This window comes from Diplotaxodon limnothrissa, linkage group LG12 (genome assembly GCF_057381915.1).
Source record: "Diplotaxodon limnothrissa isolate DT_005_m linkage group LG12, D_limnothrissa_male_GT1.1, whole genome shotgun sequence".
Taxonomy (NCBI): Eukaryota; Metazoa; Chordata; class Actinopteri; order Cichliformes; family Cichlidae; genus Diplotaxodon; species Diplotaxodon limnothrissa.
This window is the reverse complement of record NC_140607.1, coordinates 26,561,284-26,587,445: the sequence shown is the minus strand read 5'-3', so window position 1 is coordinate 26,587,445 and position 26,162 is coordinate 26,561,284. Positions and strand designations below refer to the sequence as shown.

The 26,162-nt window shown below is 40.6% G+C and overlaps 1 protein-coding gene across 1 annotated transcript in view; it reads left to right on the top strand.

Annotated features, from left to right (window-relative positions):
- Positions 1-1,056: 1,056 nt before the first annotated feature.
- efna5b (ephrin-A5b) overlaps positions 1,057-26,162 on the top strand; it is a 108,562-nt gene continuing 83,456 nt past the window's right edge. The window contains exon 1 of the mRNA XM_085368444.1: positions 1,057-1,181. Within this exon, the coding sequence (XP_085224570.1) occupies positions 1,057-1,181 (125 nt within the window). The remainder of the gene's footprint in view (positions 1,182-26,162) is intronic.

Below are 26,162 nucleotides of genomic sequence, written 5' to 3'. Positions count from 1 at the left end.
ACTATCCCCCGCTCCGTCGTAAGCAAACCCACTCTCTCACTCGGCGTCTCAAGCTGCCTGCTTGTGCCCTCACCTTCCTGCGTGTCCCGGCGTTTGAAACCCAAACATAAGAAAAAGAGGAAGACTTCATAGCGCGCTCATGGGAGAACGCAGTATTTTTTTCATGCCTGCACGTCGCACGATGGCTTATATATGAGGAGGACAGTTTGGGATGCGACCATAAACAAGCGCCTCCACGGACAGAAGCGCATGAGAAAACATAACTCTGTCCTCCCCGACACCGAGAAGGACTCCTCCCCGCATCGGTCGTGTCACACCCGGTAAATCGCCGGGAAAGGATAACATTATTTTTTTTCACGCTGGAAACGAAAGACCGTGTCCAGCTTTCCCCATTCATTTCTCAGTGACTGGCTGACTGTATGGCTTTAAAAAGTTGCCTGGAAAACATGGACATCTGACGTGCGCCTTACAGCGTCATTGGACACATTGATTCCCCCCTCTCTCTTTTTTTCTCCATCATATCTTGGGCTGGCTAATCCCCTGCGCTTTCGGTTTGGAGTAAAGAATAAGTGTTCAGCAGCTGTCATTTGCCCTGATACAGGCTACATCCAGTAGCTCCCTGCAGGAACACGATCACACCACAGAAGACACTGCCTGTTGTGCTGCGTATTGGTGCCTACATTTGCTGATCACTGTTTGTGCAGTAGATGGAGAGATATTTTGTCACCTTGATACGGATTTGTTAGAGTTGACAACCTTCACCAAATAAAGCTCATGATTCATCTGAACTTTCTCTCTGCGTCAGCGAGAAACGCGTTGCTTTTGTAACTTCACATTTCCTTCGACCCGAAGAAGTGTCATCCGAACTGTCATTAATGGTTTTTCCTTCGTTTTCTATGTTGTGCGCATTTGTATTTGTTTAGTATTCACAAACTGCGCCAGAAACACGCGGACACGTGTGAATGAGACTCATCACCTGTCCCGGTTGAAACGCCCGTGCAACTTGACTGACTAACCTACGCTGAAGAGGAATACGTGCCGAAGTTTGCTGTAGTGATGCTGCAATTGGAAATGGTTGTCTTCGTCTGCTTGGTGCTGTTGATGTGTGTATTTAGCCAGGAGCCAAGCTCCAAAGTGGTGGCCGACCGCTACGCTGTCTTCTGGAACCGAACCAACACCAAGTAAGTGGCTTCTCACCGGGCAGGTTTAACTACGGAGGGACGGCGAGGTTCCTTCTCTTATGTACGAACGACGGCTTTTCAGGTTTGCCGGACCACATCAGTATTTATTCTCCGCAGTGAGGGCATAATGCCAGCATCTGTAGGTAAATGCTACAACCAAGGACAGGAAAAACCCTCTGTCTTATTTTCAGCGCGAGGCTGCTCATAAAAAGCGTACCTGCCGAGAAACTATAGATTAAAACCGTGCGTAACAAGGCCCGGACATAACCTGTAAAGCCTAATGTTCCTTCGCTTTACCCGCTGTCAGTATCGTCCTGATAAGGAAAGTAACCATTTACCCTCTTACAGACAGAGGGACTGTGCCATACAATCAGGATCATTATCTTATGTTCTTTCTCTCCTCGGTGGACTCAAGCTGTGCTTGACACGACCCCACCGGAGCCATTAACACCTGTATCTTATTAGTCTCAGCACAAATCCAAAAAGCCCATTTACCTACAAAATATGGTAATTAATTTCCTCGCTTTTAGATTACATGTGTTTGCTTCATTCGGAAAACTCCAGTTATAGGAGTAACGCCACGAACAGGCCAAATGTCTCAGACCTGTGAACTACGGAGGAGGGCTTCTCTATGTCGCTTGTGCGTTTTGCGTTCAGGGCATTTATGGCTTCGTCACAATATAGAAACTTAAGATACTGATCGTAGGCACAGATAGCCTATATGTCAGTCAGAATTAAAGAATCAATTTTTCATATTTCAGGACAGTTACCATAATGTAATCTAGACGCATTCGGCGATATCAACACAACTAAAAATACCTAAAGGAGTGCTTCATAAGTACAGAGTAACCACAGCAAAAAAAGAAAATGACAGAAAATGTCAAACTCACATTTGAATAATAAAAACACGCAGTAGATTAAATCCGAAGTGACGTTATCGCCAGTTTTGAGAGTTTTAATTGGTCAAGTTTTATTTTTTTCTTCTTTAAGTTGCTCCTTGTTAAATTTGTTCTCGGATCACCTTTAAGGGTTGCTGGAAAATTAAGCAAAATGTTATCAATGTTTCTTTAGTTCATACGTTTAACAGTCAATGTGAAATATAGTTTGTAAAATTACATTTGTGCAGCATTGAACTGTAGCATGTGTGGACTTATTACAGTGAAGCAGTAAATGAAGCATGTCGAAATTAAGCAGCGTTTTTCAAGCTTTTAAAGAAACTAATAACAGATGTTTTGCTAAAATTAAATACAAGAATACTAATTAACTGTGTCATCTGTGAAAGGTTTAATTTGCCTTAGTAAAGAGATGGCTGGTTAGTGTGAAAACCAATAATTTGTCTTCTTAAAATAATGTTCTCCTTTGTTATTCTGAAAGAGACGTTTTTCTTGAAATTTATTTATTTATTTGTTACTTTTTTCATAGATGTGAAGATAAATTGTTACTTTAGAGTTTAGAGGACATCTATCTTGTCAAAAAATGGAACAGTTAATGTAACTGTGAAAAGAGGCGCTTTTCACTTTTTATTTTAGGAAAATAAAGATACTTATGTGTTTAACATAATTAGATTCACCAAAACTCAGTTTGTAAGTGAGAACGTAGGTCATTCAAACTCGGCAACTTCAGCAAAGCAAAATGAAAGTTTGTGAGAAGTGCTGCAGTCCTTGAGACTGAAACTTCAACAACGTTGAGTTAACCTCAGTGCACATTGTGGACATTCGTTGAGACAGCATTTCCCACTAAAAGTCCCTTATGGAGTTAAACTGTACAGCCTTGTCTCAGGCTTATTAAGTCTAAATGCTGCTGGTTGAGTTTACAGAGAGATTTCACTGAGCTGCCAATGGCACTTAGTATTTGTTGAATAAAATGCTTAACACAAAGCCATTAATAGCATATGCTGAATTTGTTGCACAACTATTTACGTTCAGTTTGAAATTTGGGAAAACATGATTTATTGCTTGAAACAATTAGTGGTCAGGCTTACAGACGGAGGGCTGACTGTAAGCTTTCTCCTGAAGTCGGGGCCAGTCTAGCGGGGTGTGTAGATTCTCGGCCTGATATACCGTAGACCGTGACTGCTGTGGTCTTAGTCCCTATTCCAGCTTACCCTGGCTGTTTATTTATGGAGCGCTTTCTTCAGTAGAGGCAAACACAATTTTAAGTTAAAGTTTGAGTTAAAGATTTCTGCTGTTGATAGACACACTTTCATTAGTCTGCACATTTTTTTTCCCCAACAAAACAGTTTTGACTTGACTTGCCGCTCTGTTAACTTGATATCTTCCAGATGTGCTGACAAGTTTCAGTAAAGAAAGAAACAACAAAAAACAAAGTACGGTTTAAAGAAAAATGGAAATATAAGTACATCTACGTTTTGATCTTTGATCTGACATAGGAACGCGGAAAAAAGAAACGGTGAGAGTGTAAAATACGGTTGTAGTGATCCGTGTTGCACTTTTACTGTCTTTGAGTCCGCTGTAAAATCACAGAAACAGATAGTTTCTTGCATCTCATCTGTTTCTGAGGCTCTTTGTTGCCCGAGGAAAGAAAACAGGTTTTCATGCTAACACCAGTCACTCTGTTCTACTTACTCCAAATAGAGTTTGTTTGACTCTCACCCCTGCAGGTCTGAGGCAGGAAGCCAGAAAGGTAATGTTAAAAAGCAGTGAAGAAAAGGAGAGAGGCAGAGATGGCAAACGTGTGTTATTGATGACTCTGTTAATAAATATTGAGTCCCTTTCCTCATGCATTACTGTAGAAAGCTGGTGTGGCATGGTAGTGGAACTTGTGTGCGTCTGCCTTTTGTTCTGAGGCTTCCAGTCACACTGAAAGAATTTACAGCGTCCCTGATCACAAACAGACTCATTCGCACGTTACTTTCCAATTGATTTACTGCTATCATCATGTAATTCATCAGAAATGTTATTAGAAGAGTTAATTCCATGTTTTTTCCCCCTATGTTTGAATCAGCTCATATTCTTAGTTGCTGGTATCTGACCACAATCATTCAGGGCTTGTTTTACTACCTAGAGAAAAAGCCATTTGTCGACACTCCTTTTTTGCTCCGCGTGAAACTGCAGCTTCCTCGAACTTGAAAATTGCCCAAGAGATATGATCCATCACACTAACGCTGCTCTTTGAGTTGGGTTTTGTCATAAAACCTCTTTTGCTTTTAATTCATTTAACCAAATTGGATGTTTCACTTCAGTGTGCGCAATGTGCTGTGCTCTGCTTGCTTACTTAATCACCTGAAATGCACAGAAGTAATTCTTCTAGAGAAAGCTTCTGTATGGAAATGCCAGGTGAAACAGCTTGACTCGTAAACTTTGCTACATCTGTTTCTGTCCAACATCAATCAGCCTGAAACTGTCCGCAGGAACGTAAACATGAATTTGTCTGATTTCAAGTGTCATGCCGTGCTAAATGATTTGAGAAAGTCTGAAGTCGATGTAAACGGAAAAAGTGAAAGGGCTCAAAGTTTAAACAGTGAGCTATGCTTTAGTTTCACTCGCTGATATACAAAGCACACTGCGGTAGACCTGCTTACAGACCGTCAGTAACGTAGAACCGGGAGCCTCAGATTGGAAGTTTTTGTGTTTGGAATAAAACGTTCTGCTTTTTTTCCCCGTGAAGTTTGCATTTTCTTCAAAAGTTTTCTCATTCGAAATTATAACTGAATTACACATTATTGTGAAATGCTATTTGTGCTCGCCGTGCCACAGTAATTTCTGCCGGGTGTTTGTGTTGTTCCTGATCTGGGTGCAGGCTGAGGGGGGTTTCCTTGCCGTTTTGTTGGCTTGGTTCCATCGTTGTCTCTCACGGCCGCAGCATGAGACCAAAAACTTGCTAACTGCATTGTTTTTCTGAATAGCACCTTTATCTTTTAATCTCCCTCTCTCTCTGTGAGACATCTAAACTTTCTCTTTTAGTTTTCTCTTTGATAGTTACTCAAAAGAATTTAATTTGGAATATTAGCATTTTTGAGGATGTTTGGAGAAATCCTGGATGAAACCCTACAGTTTTATCTGAAAGACTTCCATTAGTTTGAAATAACACTTCTCTCTGTGGAATCTGTCCCTCTGCTATCTCACTAACTGTCTTTGCTTGCGAGCATTTATTCCAATAAGGGACAGACAGTGACTCTAATGATGTCTCAGCTGTAATAGCGAAGAAATGGCTTTCTCTTCCATGCTCCCCCTTCGTCCTTTCTTCTTCCCCATATCCCTCCTTGCCTTGATCCCGTGCTGCCTCTCTGCTCTCCGTCTCTTTCTCTCTCTCCTTCCTTCCCTTTCTCCCTCTCTCTTTTTGTCTCTTCTTGCCAGGCGCAGAAAATGAATGAATACAATTAGATATTTTCAGAGTCCCTCCACGGTTGATGGTGGAGAAAGACGCGCAGAGGTCAGGCACACTCTGAGAGGAGCTCAGGGAAAGGTCACACACATACGGAGAGGAATAACGAAGCAGAAAGTTGGCTTGCAACAGACAAAGTAGTAACTGCAACTCTCCTTGAAGTGGAAGGTGTTATTAACATAAACAGTTTGATGCGGTTGTGGTCATGCAAATTGCTCAAGGTGATTTGTATTTTGCTGCATAATTTGTAGCTCAACCGATGAAATTTTCTAACAAGCTGCTTTAGACCTGTATATAGTAGTGTTGCTCCTAGTATTAGTCTGCTTTTGTTGCTGTCTTGATTGGCTCATCTTTGTTTGTGTGTGTGTGTGTGTGTGTGTGCCAAATGAGCCATAAGGTCATAAAGGGCTTGTTTCCGCTTCTTCATATTCCTGGATACTGCAATAATCACATGTTTCTGCCTCTTACTTCTCATTACCTGTCATAGACTAGTGGGTCATGAATATATGTATTATCAATCTGTGCTTGCATGTAGGTGCATTGATTTATACTAAGGCACAAATGCATAAAGTTGGAAAATCATAGTCTCTACATGCATTTGCCTTTAACAAATGGGAAAATTTTATATTACGTTATCATTCGTATGATTACAAATTCTGAATACCTGTAATTTTTAAAGTCAAGTGATATTGCCCTGTTTTAGTTGCTCCTAACCTCCTCATCGTTTTCATCCTGACTCACTCTGTGTTCTACTCTTTCCTCTCCCTCTGTCCCCCTGTCTGCAGGCTGATTAGTTCTTGTTAATGACCCCTTGCTCTGTCATTTTTTTATGCTTGTGGCATTGGCAAGCACAGCCACCGGCAGAGCTGCAGGGACTGCGAGCGGAGGGGACACAAAGAGATCGAGGCAGAGAATAAAGACCAAAAAAGAAAAATATAGGACTTGATAGAAAACCAGCAAATTGTAATGATAGTGCTGGGCAGTATAATACTTTTATTCAGTTTAAATGTAGTATTTTTATCACCAGACATGTAAATGCACTTTCCATTTAAATTAGATTTTTTTTCCTATTAACTAGAAAATGAGCCCAGCAGGCAGCAGTCAATGCTTAGTCAATGTGCTTGGCAGAGCAGCTGTTCTTCAGTGAGCAGTGGAAGAGGGGTAGGGCTCTTGGCCGTGACCCTTGTGAAGGAACTATGCAGCGGACAGAAGCAGCCCTGTCGTCGGGGGCGACTGGTCAGACTGTAGACTTGCATATGCTAATCCTGGTGAAAGCACCTTATGACGAAAGTACGGAAGTGTATTTTTATATAACTAAATATACTTTTATATGTTAATATTTTCATCTTTGTCTATAGATATATATATATCAGAAAACTCGTGTTTTTTCATTAGTAGATATATATTAATGAGTAGCGATATCATACTGGTAAACTGTAAAATTACCACTTTTAAACGTTATTTACTCCAAAAAGGCAGGATTGCTTTAAAAATAAAACATAATTTCTGAAGCGCATAATTCCCTTGCCCGGACAACCACACATTAATGTCCAGGTAATTGTTTTCACACTAGTCACACCAAGGTCAGATGGTGTGCTGAAACACTGCTATCAGCTGAGTGATCTACTTTTCAGCCCTCATTCAATTGTTGGCATTCAACCCATGGGGGAAACAGTCTGTATAGTTGTACTTGGAAACAATAAAGTATTTACCAGCTTATGCAACTTCCACGTGTGCAAATCTTGGTGCAAGACTTATATTCTGTTATGAAAATGTAAAGACAAAAAACCTTTACCCTTTTTTTTTCTTTGTTGCCTTTGTACTAGATGCATTTGTTTTTTATTTGCAGACTGATTTATTTGTTTGTTTGTTTTTCCGCGCCACTATCGCAGGCCTCTCTGGCTAAAATTAACCAAAAAAAAAAAAAAAAATCTAAGTTGTATATTTTTTTTCCTACCAACTCTAATTTTTTTCCTCTTAAAGTGAATTCATATCATCTGAATCCAAAGTGTACTCTTACTGTGAACATGGCAGGTTAATTTATGGTTTAAAAGGTTAAATAAACATAGAACTAAGAAGAAAATATGTATAATGCATTTTAGGAGATCAAAAAGAGTGGTCAACGGGAATAAATGATCACTTTAGTTCTAATGAGGGTTCAAACACCAATCCAGAAAGCTCGCGCGTTTGTTACGATTCTCATTCGCGGCTGAAAATGGCGCTTAACCATATCCATCTTCACGTCCTCTGCGCTCTTCCATAAGATGGAGGCCTACAAGCAGCTGTTATAACGCTCGGTTGGTCTATCCCCCCCTGACCAGAAAGGGGCGCTACTGAGAGAGGTGTGATACCTTCTGTGCCCTCTGATCTCAGTTGAAAGGAGTAGTGTTGAAAGAGATATATATATCTATATTGGTATAGACCAGCACTTTCTGTTTTCTGTGTTTGACCTTGTTAGACTCATTTACTGTAAACTTCATATTATTTTTACAGGAACTACACGGATACGTGTGTAAGGCCAAAACAGCTGATGGGTTTTTTTAAGAAAATAAATAAATAAATGTTTTCACTTATTTTGTCACCCGTCACTATTTGAACTGGAAAATGTAATGGGAGCGATTGAGACTGTTCGGGTTTTTTGCCAGGCACATTTTCCACAGATAATTCTTTTCGTGGTAGACTGGCTTCGGACTGTACGCTGCCGTTTTCCTTATTTAACTTGGGGTGCTGCGGGGGAGTGACTGGATGTTTTTCTAGCTGGGCAGCAGTGTGGAGAATAGATCCCAGAAGAGAACACATCTCAAGCTTGTGAATAAAGACCTAATTGACAGGTTGTAGCCAGTTGTAAATGACTCATGAGGTAATTCATCTTCACAGACAGACTGAGAAACACACAGTTGGGTTGTAAAGTTGTGTGGTCCTCTTTCTCTTTGGTATTGACGCAATCTTATTGATATATTTGCAGACTTTTACAGCCCCGCCGCAAAAAGAAAAATTAGAAAATATAAAACACTGATTTTAGATTAGGACGGCGTTAACTCCTTCACCACCTGTGATTATTTTAAAATGGCTGACACAGCCTGTTCTGCTTTCAACGAGTTCCTTCTTGTTTACATTAACATGGCCATGAAAAAGTGGACTAAATATAGGTCAAAGCACAGAAATGTAAGCAAACAAAAACAAAGTCACACAGTGCTGTTTTTCACTTCGTTAACTCTGTGGTTCTAACAAGACATGACAATAATAAGCTAGCTGCATTAGCTTGTTTGAACTGACAGTAGAGAAAAATACTAGCAGCCAGTGCCCCCCCCCCAGCGCTGCACTGCTAGACTGAAAGGCAGCCATTGTTCTGCTCTCTCTGTCCACTCCACATAGCCAGGGCTGAAAGTAGCGCATGCCTTTTAATCGGAGGGGGAAAAAAAGAGAGGCCAAAGGAGAGGAGTGAGGGAGAATCACATGAATGGCAAGGAGAAAGGGAGCGCGAGCAGCTGAAGTAGTAGTATGCTTTTGGACAGAAAAAGGGAGGAGAGGAAGAGCATAATGCAAGTGCCAGACACTGCTGGGGCTGCTATGTCGTAGTAGTAGCCAGGGGTGTCACAGTGTTTGGAAAAGAAAAGATGGCATTCTCTCTTATTTCCAACTGCCCTTTCCCCATCTTCTCTTATGTTCTTCCCTCAACACCATCCGGCTCATCGACCCCCCCAGTTTCCACCCCCCTCAGTTCCTTGTCTGGCTTTGCCACATTTTAAAGATGCATGCAGCTCGCCGGCTGTCTCTGTGTCCCGGGTGGTGGCTGTGGTTGGTTGGTGGTAGTTCTCCTGGGGCTAAACTCTGGGTCTTCACCCTGAGGAGATGTTGTCTTTACGGTTTGAGTTTAGTGACACTGGGGCTTTCTTCCACAGAGACGGGATTAATCCTGCTCAGGTTTAGACCCCTGCTTTTGTTTCCTCTGACACTAAAGACTCCCACACACAGGGTTGTGTTTACTCGGGAGTTGGTGCTGTGCTACTAAGTTGCATCTTATTCTTAACTACTGTGACACATTGCACGCTGTGCCCTTGAAAGTGCATTTTCCACTGCAAAGCATGTATCACAGTCAGAATGCCAGGGTGTGTGCTATGTAGCAGCTTAATGGAAGGTTTCGTTCCAAAATGGTAGATATCTGCTGTGGCGACAAATTGGTACAATAAGAGCGAGTCGTTTTTGTCCTTAGACGTAAATGTACTTTAGAAGCAAAGACTGTGATGAATAGTGTGGATAATTACGCATGATTGTAATTCAAATAGTAGATATCTAAATGTGAAAGAAATCTCTTCATATTTGTCTCTAGCTGCGCCACCTTGGAGTTTAATAACTCTAAAAACAAATGAAAATGATCTTTTAGAGATATCATTCTGCATTTCTCAAACTTCTTGTCAAGATGAAGTGCAGTTTATCTTTTTTAAATCACTACCTTCTACTACTACTTCTACTACTACTACTACTACTACTACTCACATTAAAAGCGTTTTTTTTCCCAGTCCAGGCTTTTTATGAGGCAACAGATGCCGATGTTTGATCCAAACTTTAAGGAGAATCTAGAATCAAGCAGTTAATAAATCATACTTTAAAAATGTGTAACATTGAACCAAGTCTAGCATCCTCCGCTTTGATGGCTTTGATGCTCAGACGAGTGTGCGTTTTGTGTCTTTTGGCGGTATCTTTCTGTTTACTTGCATGCCAGTGGCTAGTTACTTGTGCGCATGCTCGAGTTTCTGTTAGCATGCGTGGTTATCCTGAGACGACCTCTGCTTCGAAGCCTGCTTTAATGAAGCAGCAGAAACGCATACCTACTACTACGGCAGAGCGCAGCACTATTCTTGACCCAATTCTCTGAGCCTGCTCCTCTGAGAGCTGCTTGATAGTTTTCCCATTTTGTGAAGTTGCATTGTGTTGTGCATGTGCGCGCTGCTTTTTGTTTGTGTGATGGTTGGTATTTCGGTGTGAAACTGTACTGAGTGTGGTTTTTTTTTTTTTGGTTTTTTTTCCCCTGAAGAGAAAGTGATCGATCCCCTGAATGTGTGATGAAACCCATCTTCTCCCTCTTCCTCTCATCTCTGCCCAGCGTTGACTGGTCTGGCTTATTCTGAACATTATCCCACAAAACCAAATATGACACCCCAAAGAACATAGACCGACGCGCACGCATGCACGTTTACCACTCCGATTTAGGCGGGTAGTTCATTATTTCTTTAGCGAGGTTCAAGTTGCAGGAGATGTGGTATTTAGTCTGCTTGTTTATTTTCTTCCTTTAAATCAGCAAGCAGTGAGGCTCAGAGTGCAGCAGCCTTTGAACCGCGGCCTATCCCATGACTGCAGCCCTGAGTATTAACCCAGAGCCACTGAGAGGCTTAAAAAGCCATCAGCTCATTGTCCGGAGACACAAAAACCCCCTTCCTCTAAAATCCCCCCACCCCATCCATCTCTTCTCTTTTCCTCCTTCCCTCCATTCTTAGGAATGCCTTGAGCTGGCCTCTGCTGGCATTCATATTAATCAGTTTTAAGGGTCTAATGAGATAAGTGAGACTTAAGGGGAGTCCCCAAAGTGGCCTAAGCCCTCCAGATAAACAGAGGTGATGAGCGCTGCCTATGGCTACATCCTCAGGAGTGTGTGTGTTTTCTTCAGGATAGTCATGCATACAAAAGTTTTTAATGTCCTTAATCTCACTGTTGAGCTTTGAGAATCAAAACAATACCAAACTGGATCAGTCATCACTTGCCTCATAATTGTAGAGGTGATAATGGACATGGGTTTTGATGCTTTGTTGGCTGGGTTCCAGAATTTTTTTTAAGGTAACTTCTTCCTACGGGCATTTTTTTTGCCCTTAACACATAGCTGCTTTTGTCTTTCTTACCTTGCCTCGTATCTCTGAAATATAGGACAGTTGGTTTACTCCCGCTCTTTTGCTCTTTGTGCCATATTGTCCCCTCTTTCCTGTCTCTGGGATTACCAGATCTTTAACTGTACTGCACTGGGGTCTTGGGATCCCGCTGAGGTGACCCAGCATGCCCACTGTTAGCATTAGGCTCCATGTTGTGGCTGCAGCACTTGAGTGACAGTTGCGTCCACACTCCACCTCCCCCTGGTTTTTGGGGATTTTTTTTTTTTTTTTTTTTTTAAATCTTTTTTTCTTTTTTTAATCCGTAACCTAGCCCCTCCCACCTCTGTCTATTGTTCGTATGTGTGTGTTTGTGTGTGTGTGTTGTTGTGACACTAGCCAGAAACATGGACGTTTATATATACAAGACCCGTCAGAATCGAGTTTTGATTTTAAAAAATGAATTCTTTAGAAAACTGTGATTACAGCTACTTGGTAAGAACAACCTTCTTAGGCAAATTAGATTATCTGTAATAATCTGCTTCAACTCCACGTGTAGAGTTCTGTTAGAGTGCTGTTAAACTTAAATATTTGATTTATGATTTTATTTATTAAATTATTTCCTTTACAGTTCAGTTCATTTTTATTTCAAACATGTGCCTTCACAATCATTACAAAAATTCATTCCACTTACATACAGACACTTATTAGTCCCTACCCCCTCAAATTTGACCTTTCATTGATTTAATTTTCTTTTAGCCTTAAATTAAACAAACAACATATGAAGAAAACGGTCTTCTTTCTTTTGCACATTTGGGTTCTTGTGTAACAGATGGCCTGGTTGAACTATACAGTAGAACTACTGGGAGGCGCGACAAGCCATCAGAGTTCAGTTTCACCTGCTGCTCTGCTCCTCAGGGCCGTAGGACCCCACGACCGGAGACATTCCAGCCAGGATTAGTGCGTTCATGGCAAACGGAAGCACAAATAGGAGGGAGTGAAGTGGCTGTTCACTCTGCTTTTCTTTTTTTTTTTTTTTTTTTTTTTAAGAAGCAGAGGAGCATTTGGCCCGCCTGTTGCTTTTAAAATGCTTCTAAAATTTTATAGCATCACTGCTTTGTGTCTTTTTGTTTGTTTAAAAAAAAAAAAATCTAAATATCATTTTTGCTTCCGTTCAATACAGTTTAAACGGTTACATTTTGCACATATTTAATACAGAAAACATTCTTATTTATAAAATATTTACAACAAAAAAATTTACTGTTTGATCAAGAGAAGTAGCAGCTGCTGCTATGAAATTAAATAATTAAAATAAATAATTGTGTTAATTCCAGTATTTTTTTTTTTTTAATTTCTTTAAAAATTGAAAATATATCTTATTTACATTGAATAATTGCTCCTTTATATATACGTGTGTGTTTTGGGGGTTTTTTTTGTTGCAAAGTTGCCGTCTGTTTAGGATTCCTTTCATGGAAATGCCTGAAATTTTGCAGATGTCTCAGTGGTGATATTTTTTTATGAGGTACAGAGTTGTGGTAGACCATTAGTCCGCGGGAAATGAGATGCCTCATATTTCTCCTCTATTGGATTAGAGTGCGTGCTTGGCTTTGGGTGGAGTGATGAAATATTCATTACTGTTTGTGATCTCTAAGAAGAGTAGTACTTCTAAACCTTAGCACGCGATTTCATGAAAACTCTAGTACAGGTAGCATGTTTTGAGCCTGAAGGCAATGAAAGGTTGTCTGCTTAACTAATTTCACTGACCTTTCACAAACTTTCACAATGGCTACCATGACCAGAAACCTTTGTTTGCCTGTTTTTTGTTTTTGTTTTGTTTCTTTTAAAATAAAGGCTCATCTCTATATCCATATGTTTTAATAATCCTTTGTTTGTATAAGTGCATATCATGATAACTCTGCCCCTGGATTCTGGCTTTCTCGTCAACAGGGTGACAGGTGTCATTTGCAAGGCCCGTGAAGGTATCTGGCTTGTCAATCTGTGAGCGGCATTGGGTTTGCAGCAGCTTTAATAATGCAGTACAGTCACACTTTCCATGTCCTTTCTCCGGGATGTAAAGAGCTGTACTTACATTAGGCTCAGGTCAGATTGTGTCTACAGTCGTACATTAGCGGCAAAGCTTTCCTGCCTGTATCACTGTTAAGAGGAACATGGCACGAAGATGGCTGAATTATTCACACTCATAATCGGCCTTTATGTCCCGCTGCCAAGCCTGACCCCACTGTTATTCTAGTGCATAATTGATAGTGCTCAGAAGTGGAAAAGTTAGAAAAGCAGAAGTAATGTGAAGCGAAAGTGTAGTCAGGCAGCACAAGATGGGGAAAAGGGGGATAGAGGGATGGAGGTGGGCCCCTGTAGGAGTTTTTACACTGAGCTTGTGTTAGCCTTTACGGGGCTTAGGCCCAGCTAGCATGAGGATCGCGTGTGTAGGCGAGCCAGACTAGTCTTTTGAGGCGGGGGCCAGGATGAGGAGGATGAAAGGAGGTGGGAGGGAGAAAAGATGGGGATCCTGAGTAACAAGGCCTGACGCTGAGCCGCCCCAAAATGTGGTCATTCTGCGTTAATCTAGTACTTCAGTGTGGGCAAATATATTTTATTAAACAGCACAAATTCTATTCAAAGCAAAAAATAAAGAACTGCCAGGTAATATTCAGAGTATGTTTTTTTTGAAAGAAGGAAGTTATAATTTAAGGGGTTTTTGTAACTTCAAAACAATGAAGGTACGTACTACAAGAAAAGGCTTTTGTGTTTCTGTTCAAGGAGTGAAACTATGGAACAAACTGAATATGGAATTAAAGCAATGTCCAAACATAAAACTGTTCAAAAAGAGTTATAAAAATATGATCTTCTCGATCTATAAAGAAAAGGAAAATATTTAAATTAAGTGAATGTCTCTATTTAAAAACAAACAAACAAAAAATTCATGATGTGATATTATAGTATATAGTATATCAGAAATCTGTTCACTATTTTTATTACAAATTATATCAGTAAGGAAGCTGACTAAATATTCACTGATAATTTATGGGACAGGGGTGGGATTAAATAAGTGTATACTTCTTCCCACTCCCTTTCAACATGTAAATTAATCAGAATGTTTTTTTGTATGTAATTTGTATAGTATATTTTTTTTCTCTCATTTCTTTTCTAAATGTACTTGTATATTGTTCACATGTTGAAATAAATTGCCAATCAATCAATCAAACTGAATTTAATTACCAAAAAAATTATGTATTTTATTTATTTTTTTCTCCTAAATTATTTAAAAAAAAAGAGTATCCACAATAGTTTTATTATGTGTCAAGTTTCTAATCATGGGTTTGGATTTGTTTGGCCCTAATCCACCTTTTTTTTGTTTTTTTGTTTTTTTGCAATAGCTGCTTGCTCAGACAGGTAAGACAGGCATTGACATCACATTACAACCATGTGATACTATGATCAATAAACAGCAACCCCAGGAGAAGAGCAATGGCTGGCTCAATTCCAACAGTTAAGAGAGGCCATCTATTGAGAAATCGATTTAGTCAACCTCTTGAAAATGTTTAAAGACAATACTCAATAGTTAAAAACACTATTCCATATATTATTTCAATTAGCTGCAATCATCATTTTCAGTTCCCAAAATAAACTTTTGCCTGCTTTTTATTTTTATTTTTTAAAAATTAGCAATAATCAGTAATATATATTTTCCACCTCATTACACAATTGTTCTTTGTTAATCTGCTTAAATAAATTGAACTTTTTTCCATGGAAGTTTGTATGTTTCAGGTGTTAATACAGCCTCAGGTGTAGTCTGTTTAACACCTCTGTGACCCTTAACAAAGCCTGACTAACTGCTGTCTAGCTCTAACTTTTGTGTTCCATAACAAAGCCCTTTAGCTTTTAATAACAGCACAACCCTGCCAGTGTCAAGAGAAACCTGAGATAAGGTCCACATCAGAGAGTTGGTGGGAACTGTTTAATCCGCTTCTCGAAACCAAACCAATGCACAACAGGCAGGGATCATGTTTGGCAAAGTGGCCCGCTTTGATGGAGGGATCGTATGGTGTGAGTAGGAAGAGCGGGGAATAATGGAGGAAAAGAAAGACGGATAAATGCCGGTAGTCTTTTACGGAGCTGTGAAAGAAAACATCTGGAGAATAATACAGGGAGTTGTACAGGGCGTGTGCTAATGCTTACTCACACAGACATTCACACGTAATGTCATAGCAGTATTACATGTTGTAGGTTCATTCAAGTTCTTGCCTCCGATCACAGTTTTCACGTGTGCAAATAAATTGCCCAGATCGTAGTGAGTGTAATTTTCACCCCCTCAAAATAAAGAGACTTCCAGTATTCTCTTATCTCTTATCTTCCAGGACTGATAACGCTGTAGTCGTGCCACACATCTCGTTAAAAATTTTAATGAAAGCATTACGTCAAAACCCTGTTTTTGGTCAGCATCAGTTTTGCAGTATGTTAGGTAGCATCTTTCACCGGAGTCGGTACAATGTGGCCATAAAGCCGTCGAGTGGAAACATTAACAGCGATATGTCTCAGAAACTAATAAAACCAATTTATGAGTGCACTTAAGGCCCATACACCTACTGGAGCCATTCTATAAAGATGCAGACAGAGATTGTACCAAACTCTCCCCAATTACCCACATTTAAAAGTAATAAATGTGGATCGATAAGTGATAGAGGGAGGTTAATCTCTGACTTACCCAGTTATTTCCAATTTAGACACTCCTTTTCAAACTAAAATTGCAGCATTTACAAGCTTACCATTGATTTGTTTTATTGTTTTCTTCCTACAGGCTAAATGCATTGAGCTGTTTTCGCTGTAGTCTTCCAGAATTAATGTTCTTGTCTTTTGTAGTCTTTAAAAAAGTGTTTAAAAAGAGAATTGCCGATTTCTTATTATAAACGAAAATTGCAGGGAACAAAATACTTTTTGGTGTAATGATTCCTTTTATGTGCTAATGACTCGTTTATAAATTTCCCATAAGAGGAAAGAATTTTAATTAAAGGAAACTTAAGCAATCTGCATCACTGTATTTGGTAAACAACGCTGCTGCCCAAAGGCGCCGAAACGATAGTTGCAGCCCTCTGTGGTCATTCATCAGTAACATATGTGAAGAGGTCAGTGTGCCCAGTTGAGCTCATATGCTTACTTATGGGCTCAGTGTGCCAGTATGGGAGTGCTATTAGCAAAGGCAGGTATGGATTAGACCCCTTTCTGTCTCACTGTGATGTTCACTGAGGGAATCCTCCTCCTGCAGTAGACGGGACTCTCTCAGTTCTCTGTTCAGACTCGGCTTACAAAGCTCTACACTTTCACTTTTAATTTGAATTGACAATTTATGCCTCCAACCTGATGAGACTGCATCCCGTAAATCATTTCTCTGTGACCTTTTACACATTCTGTCCTAAATGAGCCCCGCCCCCCCAAATCCCCCATCGGCACTAGTGTGTACTGCTATTAATATGATATAATAGCTTATTATGGTGTCGCTAATTAGATTGTACAGCAGTTAGATGTGTTATCATTCTGCTGTGCCATTCGTTGCTCCACAACTGATCTGCTTTTACATAGTTACATGTAAATGTGCAAGTATTCTATATATTTTAAGTGTGAACGGAAACTATGCAGAAGTTCCTGCATGTGATTTCTTTATATTGTACATCATGATGAACCCTGAGAGCTGCTGATGTACTGTCAAGACAAACGTCTCATCAGAAAATGCAACCGTCAGTGCCTGAGGATGGCATTTAGTTTAAATTCACACATGGCTGATGGAGGATGAACTGCAGTCTGTTTGATACATTTGTTTAAACGTGTTAATTAGGAGTAGACTTTTGTCTGTAGCCAATTAATTAAATGCCACGGCAAAACTCAGATTAGCCATGCATTTATCTGCTTGCAAACTATATTTTGATGTATGAGAATTTGATTTATGATTGATGCGGAGTTCTTCGTTTGCCATTGCTTATCATTTGGAGTATTAAATCAGCACTACAGCTGTCAAAATATGAGTTGATTGTATCTCAGCTCACAGTTTTCAACCCCCACCCGTTTTCCATCCCCCCCTTGAAAACAACAAAGAGAACATTACTTTGGTACAGTACACGCTGGTATTTTACTGAGTGTGTTGTGCAAATGTTTTACTTCCACATATCTGGACACAGAATAATTCCCCTCATTCTGTCTTTGTTTTCTCTGTGTCTCTGCTGGTCTTTTAATTGTGAATTTTTCTAGCGTTTTACAGTCCAGTAATGATTTTATAGCAGGCTGTTTTATACCGGTGTCCAAACCACCAGCCTGTGGGAAGATTTAGTGTGTAGACGCTGTTGGGTAGTGAGCTCTAATTGGAAGGTCAGGGGGACGCGTTTCAGAGTAGCGGGAGATCACCTGCCTACTGCAGATTTAAAGGTTATCCAAACCCACCTGCAGACATAAAGATGTAATTTTCTTGTTATTTCTAAATGGGGAATATTGAACGCTGAACTCATTTAAATAAAACAATTGTGTTGAAACTTGCTGTAAACATTCAAAAGATGCAAAGAAGCAATTATCACCTTGTGGCTGAAGTTGTATGTTTGCATATGTTTGTTACATGTTGTGCTAGTTCAAAAAGGTGCGAGCACGTATTCTTCTTAGCCGTTTTCACACTAGGACGCTTTTCCCCCCCGTTTCCTTCTTGAGAACAGCTGCCTCTGCTTCTGCGTGGCATGCCAGGAGTTAACCACAACCTAGGCTTGGCTAGAAGTCTGAGGCGTCTGTGTGCTTGACACTATGTGTGTGTCTGTGGGGCTACTTTTCTGCATTTCGTGCCACATTTCGTGTCTATCGCCAGCCCGTCTCTCACGCTTGCCTGGTCCCGTGTCGTTGATGGGGTTTGGGTGGAGTGAAGGAGGGTGTAGGGAGGAGGGTGGCCAGTAGATAAGTGATGTCTGGCGTACATTGCTGATGTAGGCGGGGGTAATGTGGGCCACATGGTGGGCATACAAAAAGATATGTCTGGGTGATTCTTGGCACGCGATGTCTGCATAAACACAGCACCCACCTCTGACATCGCGTGACATAGAAAACTACGGTTTTTCAGCTTCCAACCTGATTGGACATGTGAGAGCTGCATTGTGCACCTGTTTATATCTATGTCTGTTAGTGTGTGCTGCGTTTTAAACTGTGCATCCAAGTGTGGTTCTGTGCTTTTCCACCCACCCTTGGTAGTAACACAGTTATTGACAACAGAAGGAAAGGTGAAGGTTCTGCAGACAAAGAGGCAGAATGTGCTGACCAGAGCATCCAGTGACAAAGGGACTGGGGAGTGTGGGCTGAGACAAGGGTGCACAGAAAGTAGATGCACCATAACAGCCTGACTCAAATGAACCAACTTGGCTTCCTGACCAACACTCCTCTTTTATTTTTTGTATTTTATCTCATCCTTTCTCCTTCACTCCCATTCTGTTTTCTTTTTTCTCCTCTTTTTTTTCAGGGGGCAAAGGGAATTGATTTTTTTTCACCCCCCCCCCCCCCCCCCCCCCCCCCCCCCCCTCTGCCACTGCCTGCCCCTCTCAGCTCCAATCAATACAGTATCTGCATGCTCACTGGGATAAAATACAAGCACACACTATATAACGCTGTGACAGTGGGGGGCTGATGTTTCTCAAACCAGCGTCCTTTTGTTTGTTCATCCTTTTACCTGTCTTCTGTTGTGCTTCTTCTTTATTATATTCACTTTATGTGCCTCTTCTGCTTTCTCGCCTCCCTCTTTGCACAGTGAGGATATAATGCAGAAAGGTGAGAGAGTTAAGAGATTGAGAATGCATTTACAGCTCCCCTCTTGTCCTGTGTGCCTCCTTCTCCTCCGCCGCCTCCTAGGGCAGGTTTGCAATCAGAGTCCGAATGCGTGTATGTGTGCTTGTGTAAGTAATGAGTCATATTGGGGTCAGTGACAGTGAACGCGCACAACGGCGCACAACACCATTATAACCTAGTACCCTGCCTGGACATGGTCTGTGGGTGTATGCGCATTTTAAGGTTAACATGTTTGCGAGCAGGTTAAACCATACGTGCAGAGCTGACTCGATCTGCATTCGTCTCTGCTTTAACCTTCTTTGTCCCAGCTGAGCTTTGTTCCGAGAGAAACAGCCGAGCACATGTACGTCCAAGCACATGAACACTTGCTAGAAAAGCAGGCAGTGGGACAGGGTGACACACACTTGCAAACACACTGACACCTCATCCCCATCCCTGTCTCTTTGCTTCTCTTTCTTTCTGATTGCTACTCCGCTATTTGACTATATTCAGCGATTTCGAGGAGCAGCATTGAGAGCTGTCATGCCCAGTGTGGAGCTCCCATGCTGGGCTTGCTGTTTCCTAGAGCTCCCCTCTCTGATGACAAATGACCTGTGTCTCTGGATCAGACACTGGAAGCTGCTGTGGGGGTGGGGTGTGGGAGGGATTAATAGTGTAAAGCGCTCGGTTATATGAACTGAATTTAAAAAAGGTACTTGTCGAAGGCAGTAAAGGGGGAAAAAAGACTCACAGACATGGTTTGACCCATATCTGGTGAGAAATGGAGCCTTTCATGTGACAAGGACCTCTTTCACCTTTTCTGTTTATTGAGTCACCTTTAAAATGCACAGAGTATATTTTTATCATGAATTATGTACATAAGACATTTGTGGTAGAGCCTGTTAAACAGGCTTTAATTACACAAATATTTATCTAATAACAGAAGCAGGTAGATACACCCATATCTGTGTACAGTACAAGTACACACAACTACACAGTTGCTTATTGAACATTCCCAGTAGCCTGAATACACTATTGTAATTTCTACAAAGAACCTTGGATATTCATGAAGAAGAATACAATAGGTTCCGGTTAGACTTTTGGCTTAAAAAAAAAAAAGAGTAATTTAGTCCCATTAGAATGACTGCTGATTTGAGACACTATTATTTCTGTGTAAATGGCCTCTGATTCACCACATGTCACTGGAAGGGGCAGCCCAGGAGGGGCCAGGGTGACTAACAGTTCCTCTTTGTTCACACCAAGGTTTTCAACAGGCCTTCAAGACCTCCTTTTTTTTTTCTTTTTTTTTTTTTAAACAGAAATGCTTAATTCATCCCACATGGTTCCCTATTCCTTCGTTCACTTTTCAGCTTTCATTGCATATATTTTCACGTTCGCGCGTACACATCACAGATTGTACCTGTGCACACTCACGCCTCGAGTAGTCGTTTACGCGTACAAACAAAAAGAGATACGTTTACTTTGATGCACAAGCAAACACCTTCAGCCTTGGCTCCTGTTTGGCTGTACCTTCCTCAGTCAGTCATTCAGTGTTAGATCGTGCTGATTCAGACACTTGCTTACAGCAGCATCAGCACTGAGGGCTACGGCAGGCAGACACCATAAAAGAGAAGTCACAGATGTGACAACCAGTGTACAACATCAAGAGATGAGTGCTCTTGATGTTGTACACTCACCTGCTCATTTATTGCAATTTACCTCGGATGAAAGCATCAGTTAAAATACGAAATTTTGTGACAGATGGGATATGACAGGCATTTCACCATGGATTCCCCCCCCTATTGATTCTAAAGAAAATTGACCTCCAAAATTAACTCCGTGGCAAAGTGAATTAACCGCAGGCTCAAGGGTTCAGTTCACCCAAATTACAAAGAACACATTTCCTCACTTAACGCTGAGCTGCATCTAGTGATGCAAAAAGTTTTAATTAGAGTTGGTTTTAAATAATCTTTCTTTAAACTTCTGTTTTTATCCCCCCTAAAGAGGCAATTCTAATTTAGTTTGTTTTGCTCCCAACATTAAAAAATACTGAAAAAGCAGAAGAAAAAAAGACATCTAAAAGCTCTGATAAATACAACGAGAAATATCTTCACGACTGCACACCTGTAGAAGTTGTGTCTGTATAACCAAACTGTACAAAGAATAAACAAATACTTTTAAAATAAAAATTCCGTGAATATTTTCATTTGCCAGAAAGCACAACACACAAAGTGCCACCAGAAATTTCATGTAACCACCATTTTCCTTTAAAATAGTAGAAATTCTCTTTGGTAAATGTCTGAAGTTTTCCGATTGTACTTGGTAGGTAAGTTCTTCCAAGCATTTTGGAGAAGTTACGACAGTTTCTTTGTGCTTTTAGGAAGTCTCAGTATCTCCTGTCTCTTCGTGTAATCCCAGACTGACTTAATGATGTCGAGATCAGGCCTCTGTGGGGGCCAGACCATCTGCTGCAGGACTGCTTGTTCTTTTTGTTACTTAAGATAGCTCTTTATGACTCTGGCTGTATGTTAGGAGTCGTTGTCTACTTGGTGAGGAATAAATTTGCGACTGATCACACGCTTTCTTGCTGCGAGTGCATAAAGGATAAAAATGTAAAGACCTAAAATGGCTAAAACGTTATCACATGTATGTTTCCATTTTTCATGTTTAAAGGCCTGTGTGGTGGATGTTTTTCTATGTGCTCTTTTTAGAGATGAACCCCACTGACAGTTGATAATTGTGTGAGCGCCACTTTGGATCCTTAGTTCCTGCTGTGGCCTCAGGGGTGGGGGGTGCCCTCCATAGATTAGACACCATCTGTTGGCTGGCATTTGACAAGTACATTGCCCTCTGGCGCACAAACACACAACTGTACACATAACTATGTCACTTATCTACATTTTCCACATCATACTCTTGTTTGTTGCCTTTCATCTTTTCCTACATTCACCTTTGTTTTATTGTTTTCCATTTCCATCATCTTTCCTGACTTGCCTTTTCCTTCCTGTGACTATAATTTATTACTGCCATCATTCTCCTATTTTCCTCTACTTTCATTACTTTCTCTTCTTTTTCTTAATTCACTTTATTGTTCTCCTGCACTGCTCTCTGTGTCATTTATCCTCAACTCTCAGCTTTCCTTCTTACCTAAATATCTTGCACGTCTGGTGGGAGTGTTTGGGTGTGAAAGACTGTCATTAAAGAGATGCCCCCTCTCTCCTGCTGGGTGTAATCATCTATGAAAGAGGACAAATTAATGTTACCACAGCTAACACTGTTGGCTTTGTGTGTGTGTGTGTGTGTGTGTGTGTGTCACAGTTTGAGTGGGCCAAGATACCAACATGGCCCACTTTTGTTTCACCCAGCACTCCCTTCTCAAATACTCAACAAATCCTCCTTCAAGGTCACAGCTACTCAGACCAGACTCATTCTCTCTGTCGTGAGTGTGTGTGCGCGCGCGCGCGCGTGTGTGTGTGTGTGTTGAAAATCACATGACTCTTGTGTTCTTGTGCCTTTATGAATAGCGCTCATTCTCTGCTCAAACACAGACATTTTTTTTAATTCTATTTTTCAAACAAGCAAATAAACCACAGACTAATTTCACAGGAATTAATGCATTACTTAAACACGTGCCAGCTTGTATGTGAAGAAGTGAATTTGTGTCAGCAATGTGTTTATTTTTTTTACTCTGTTGCTGTATAAGCTCTCTTTTTGTCGGCATTGTTTGTGTTTTTCCTGTGTATGTGTGTGTGGCATCTCTGTTTCATCTTGTCTCCTGAGGTTCAATGCTCCCTGGCTATTCTGAAGGTCAGAGATGACACCATGGGAGAGGGGTCAGTCATCACTGCCACCCCTCCATCTCCTCCTCTTTCCATCTTTCCATCTCTCCATCTTTCCTTTCATGTATTCTTTCCTCTCTCTTGGTATGTGGACTTTATTAAATTTTCCTCTGGGTGGGTGACGGAAAAGACAGGAGGGGATCAGGGGAGTCATCCCCTCTGCTGCTTTCATCTATCTCTCTGCTTTCATTCCAGCATGGGGACTGTGGTTGTTGGGTCCTTGTGCCTGAAAAGGTAACCGAGGAACTTCTGCCCTCATTGGGCACTGCACGTCATGACAGCTCCCTGATTCCATCTGGAGGTCAGAGAGTAGAAAAGAGATTTTTAAAAAGCTTTCTCTCCCCGTTCATATAGTACAAATGCTGCATCCTCTTAAGTCTGACAGAAATGTGAAAACTGTTCAGCATCCTCCTCAATCTTCCTCAATCAATAGAAAGTAAAAATGTGCTTTGCAGCAGCAAAATAAGGTCCAGCCCGGAATTGCTTTGCAAATTCAGTCAGTAAGCTCTTCTTTTAATGACGGCGTCAACACATCTAGTTCTGCAAGTGCACGCACAGTTTTAAATACATGGCAGATTAGAAGCAAGAATACATGAGAATGAGAACTTGTGTGTGACACATGCATTTATAAAACCATGCGTCTCATTTGGACTCATGTACTTATAGAGCAATAAGTACATTAAAGAGCATATAGAGCAACTACTGCATTAGTTTGTAAGCTAACGGGATTTAAAACGGGATTTCTGTTTTGGCTTGCATGAGTACGAATATACGCAAGAGACTCTTGGTGGATTAAAGAGAGTAAGCAGTATGGTAGAGTGTGTTTAGAATATTATAAGTAAAGAAAATAAAAAATATAAGCATGTAGCTAGTCTTTGTGCATCTTGTTACTACTCATTTTCAGTGGTGTATCAGTGGATTCATCTAAGATGCAGCAGGAGTAAACTACTGTATAAGTGTAAAATGTTGCTGGTTTTTCAGTGATTCAGCTCTTATTAGAAACTATTCTGCCCCGTGTTTTTTTTTTTTTTTTTTTTTCCTCCTCCCTTTTTAAAAATGGTATGAATCACACCATAGTCTACCCTGGGGCTTCCTGGCTCACACTGTCTTTGTTATTTCCAGGGAATCAAATGAAGTAATTGATTGCGCCAAATGATACTTTCCCCCTTTGCCTGCTGCCTACAGTGTTTGTGCATTAAAGCGTAAGCATGTTTATTTACATTTTGACCCATAAAATAGGAAAATGGAAAGATAATAAAAAAAGGCCAGCTTATATTCCCCCATTGCTCACACCATAATGGCAGCATGCACAGCCATTCATTTGAAAGGAAAAGACAGTCAGTCAAACATGCAGTATTGATATGTGGCGTTTTTGTATAATATTCTGTAACTAATTGCAAAAAAGACCTACCCTGTATTTGCCTAATATAATCATGTGGAGGTCACATTCACTAGAACAAATATCAGTTCCAGTGTGGAGAACCTGTCACAGCAGACACTGTGATTGCAATTATCTGCCAGTTTGTTCAAAAAGGATTATGACAGAGAAATTATTGCTTTTACTTCTGTTTTACTTTAAACTCGCCAACAGAGTTGGATTAATAATTTGTGTTAACAAGAGGCATGTCAGCCTCTTTTCATTCATCCTCAAACAGTGCCCTTCTCGGCTTTCACACATCACCCTGCTGATTATACCTGACAGCTCCTCCTTCTCATCGTCGGAGATGACAAAGTGTTTCTACTGCGTTCCCAGAGTCTCATTCCTCACCCACGGATGGCCCAGATCACAGTAGGAGCAGATATGAGACCAGGGAGGAGATCTGTCATGACTCCCCTTTGTACCTGGAACTCATTTTTCAGCTCTTGGATAGGCAACTGTGTGACATCTCTTAGTGGTAAATGTGATTTATCCACTAAGCTGTTGCTTGGTGGTGGCCAACGTGGCTATAGGAGCCGCCAGACTCACAATTAACGCTGATTTATCGGCTACCTCTACAGTTAAACTCTGAATCAGCAGTGATTATAATGAAGATGCTTCTTTTCAAACCTGAGTAGTGTTTTTTTTTTAAGTGCTAAAGTTGATTGAGAAGACGTTTTGTGCTTATGTCGTGAAAATGAAGAACAGCCAGTCTGTAAAATGTGCTAAAATTTATGACTGCACAACTGGAAAAATGGAAGACTGAGGAAAAAGATAAAAATGAAATAATAAAATCGTACTCTCAGTACACCTTATATCCTTGATGGTTTATTATTAAATGTAATCAGGCTCTATTTGTATTCGTACCACTGCACTCCTTTTCTTTGGAACTGTAATGAAAGGAAGCGCTCAGGCACATATTTTAACACAACACTCTAAGACTTTGTGGGTAGGACAGATAGCCATTTAGCAGTACAGTATTAAACAGGATTAGGATGACTCAATGTGGAAAGGAGGCGCTGGAGATGACATTTCACGAGGTGTCATTTAATACAGCTCCACTGCTGAGCCAAAATTAATTCACTCGTGATGACTTCTGCTCTTTTCATTTTACTTTATTTATATATTTAGCTTTGTTTCATTTTTTCCCGTCTCTTTCTGCATTCATCACAGCGAACTTTATTTAATTCCAGTTTTAAATGTGACAGCAATCAGAATACCACCAAATTGCAGGAAAATTAGTCTGTTTCATTTTTCATAATTCTTGACACAAGGGGTAGAGCATAGGTTTCAACCACTCACATATGCCCATTCCTCGTTTTCTTTCAAGACTTCAGAAGCTTAGTTGCACTGTCAACAGGTTTGCAAAAAAAAACTGTACATGCACATGGGGTAAAATGGTGATTGCATTTACGAGGCATTAAGAAAACATACGGATGATGAATTTGGAAGTTTTGCATCATCTCCCCCCAAATATTGCAACATAGCATTCATCCACAGTCTACACTCTTACAGAAAACACGGTTTGTTTACTTCACCCTCTCTTCTGGTAAACTCGGAAAGTGGAAATGTAATTTTTGTGGTCAGAACCTAAGAAAGGGATGGTAGCAGTGCCTGAGAAAGATGAAAGGGTTCATGTCTTTACCATCTACCTCCAGTGTGACATAGTGAAGAAATACTGAGATCCGTCTAGGTCACGGCTGAACGTCTGGTCAAGTCTCGA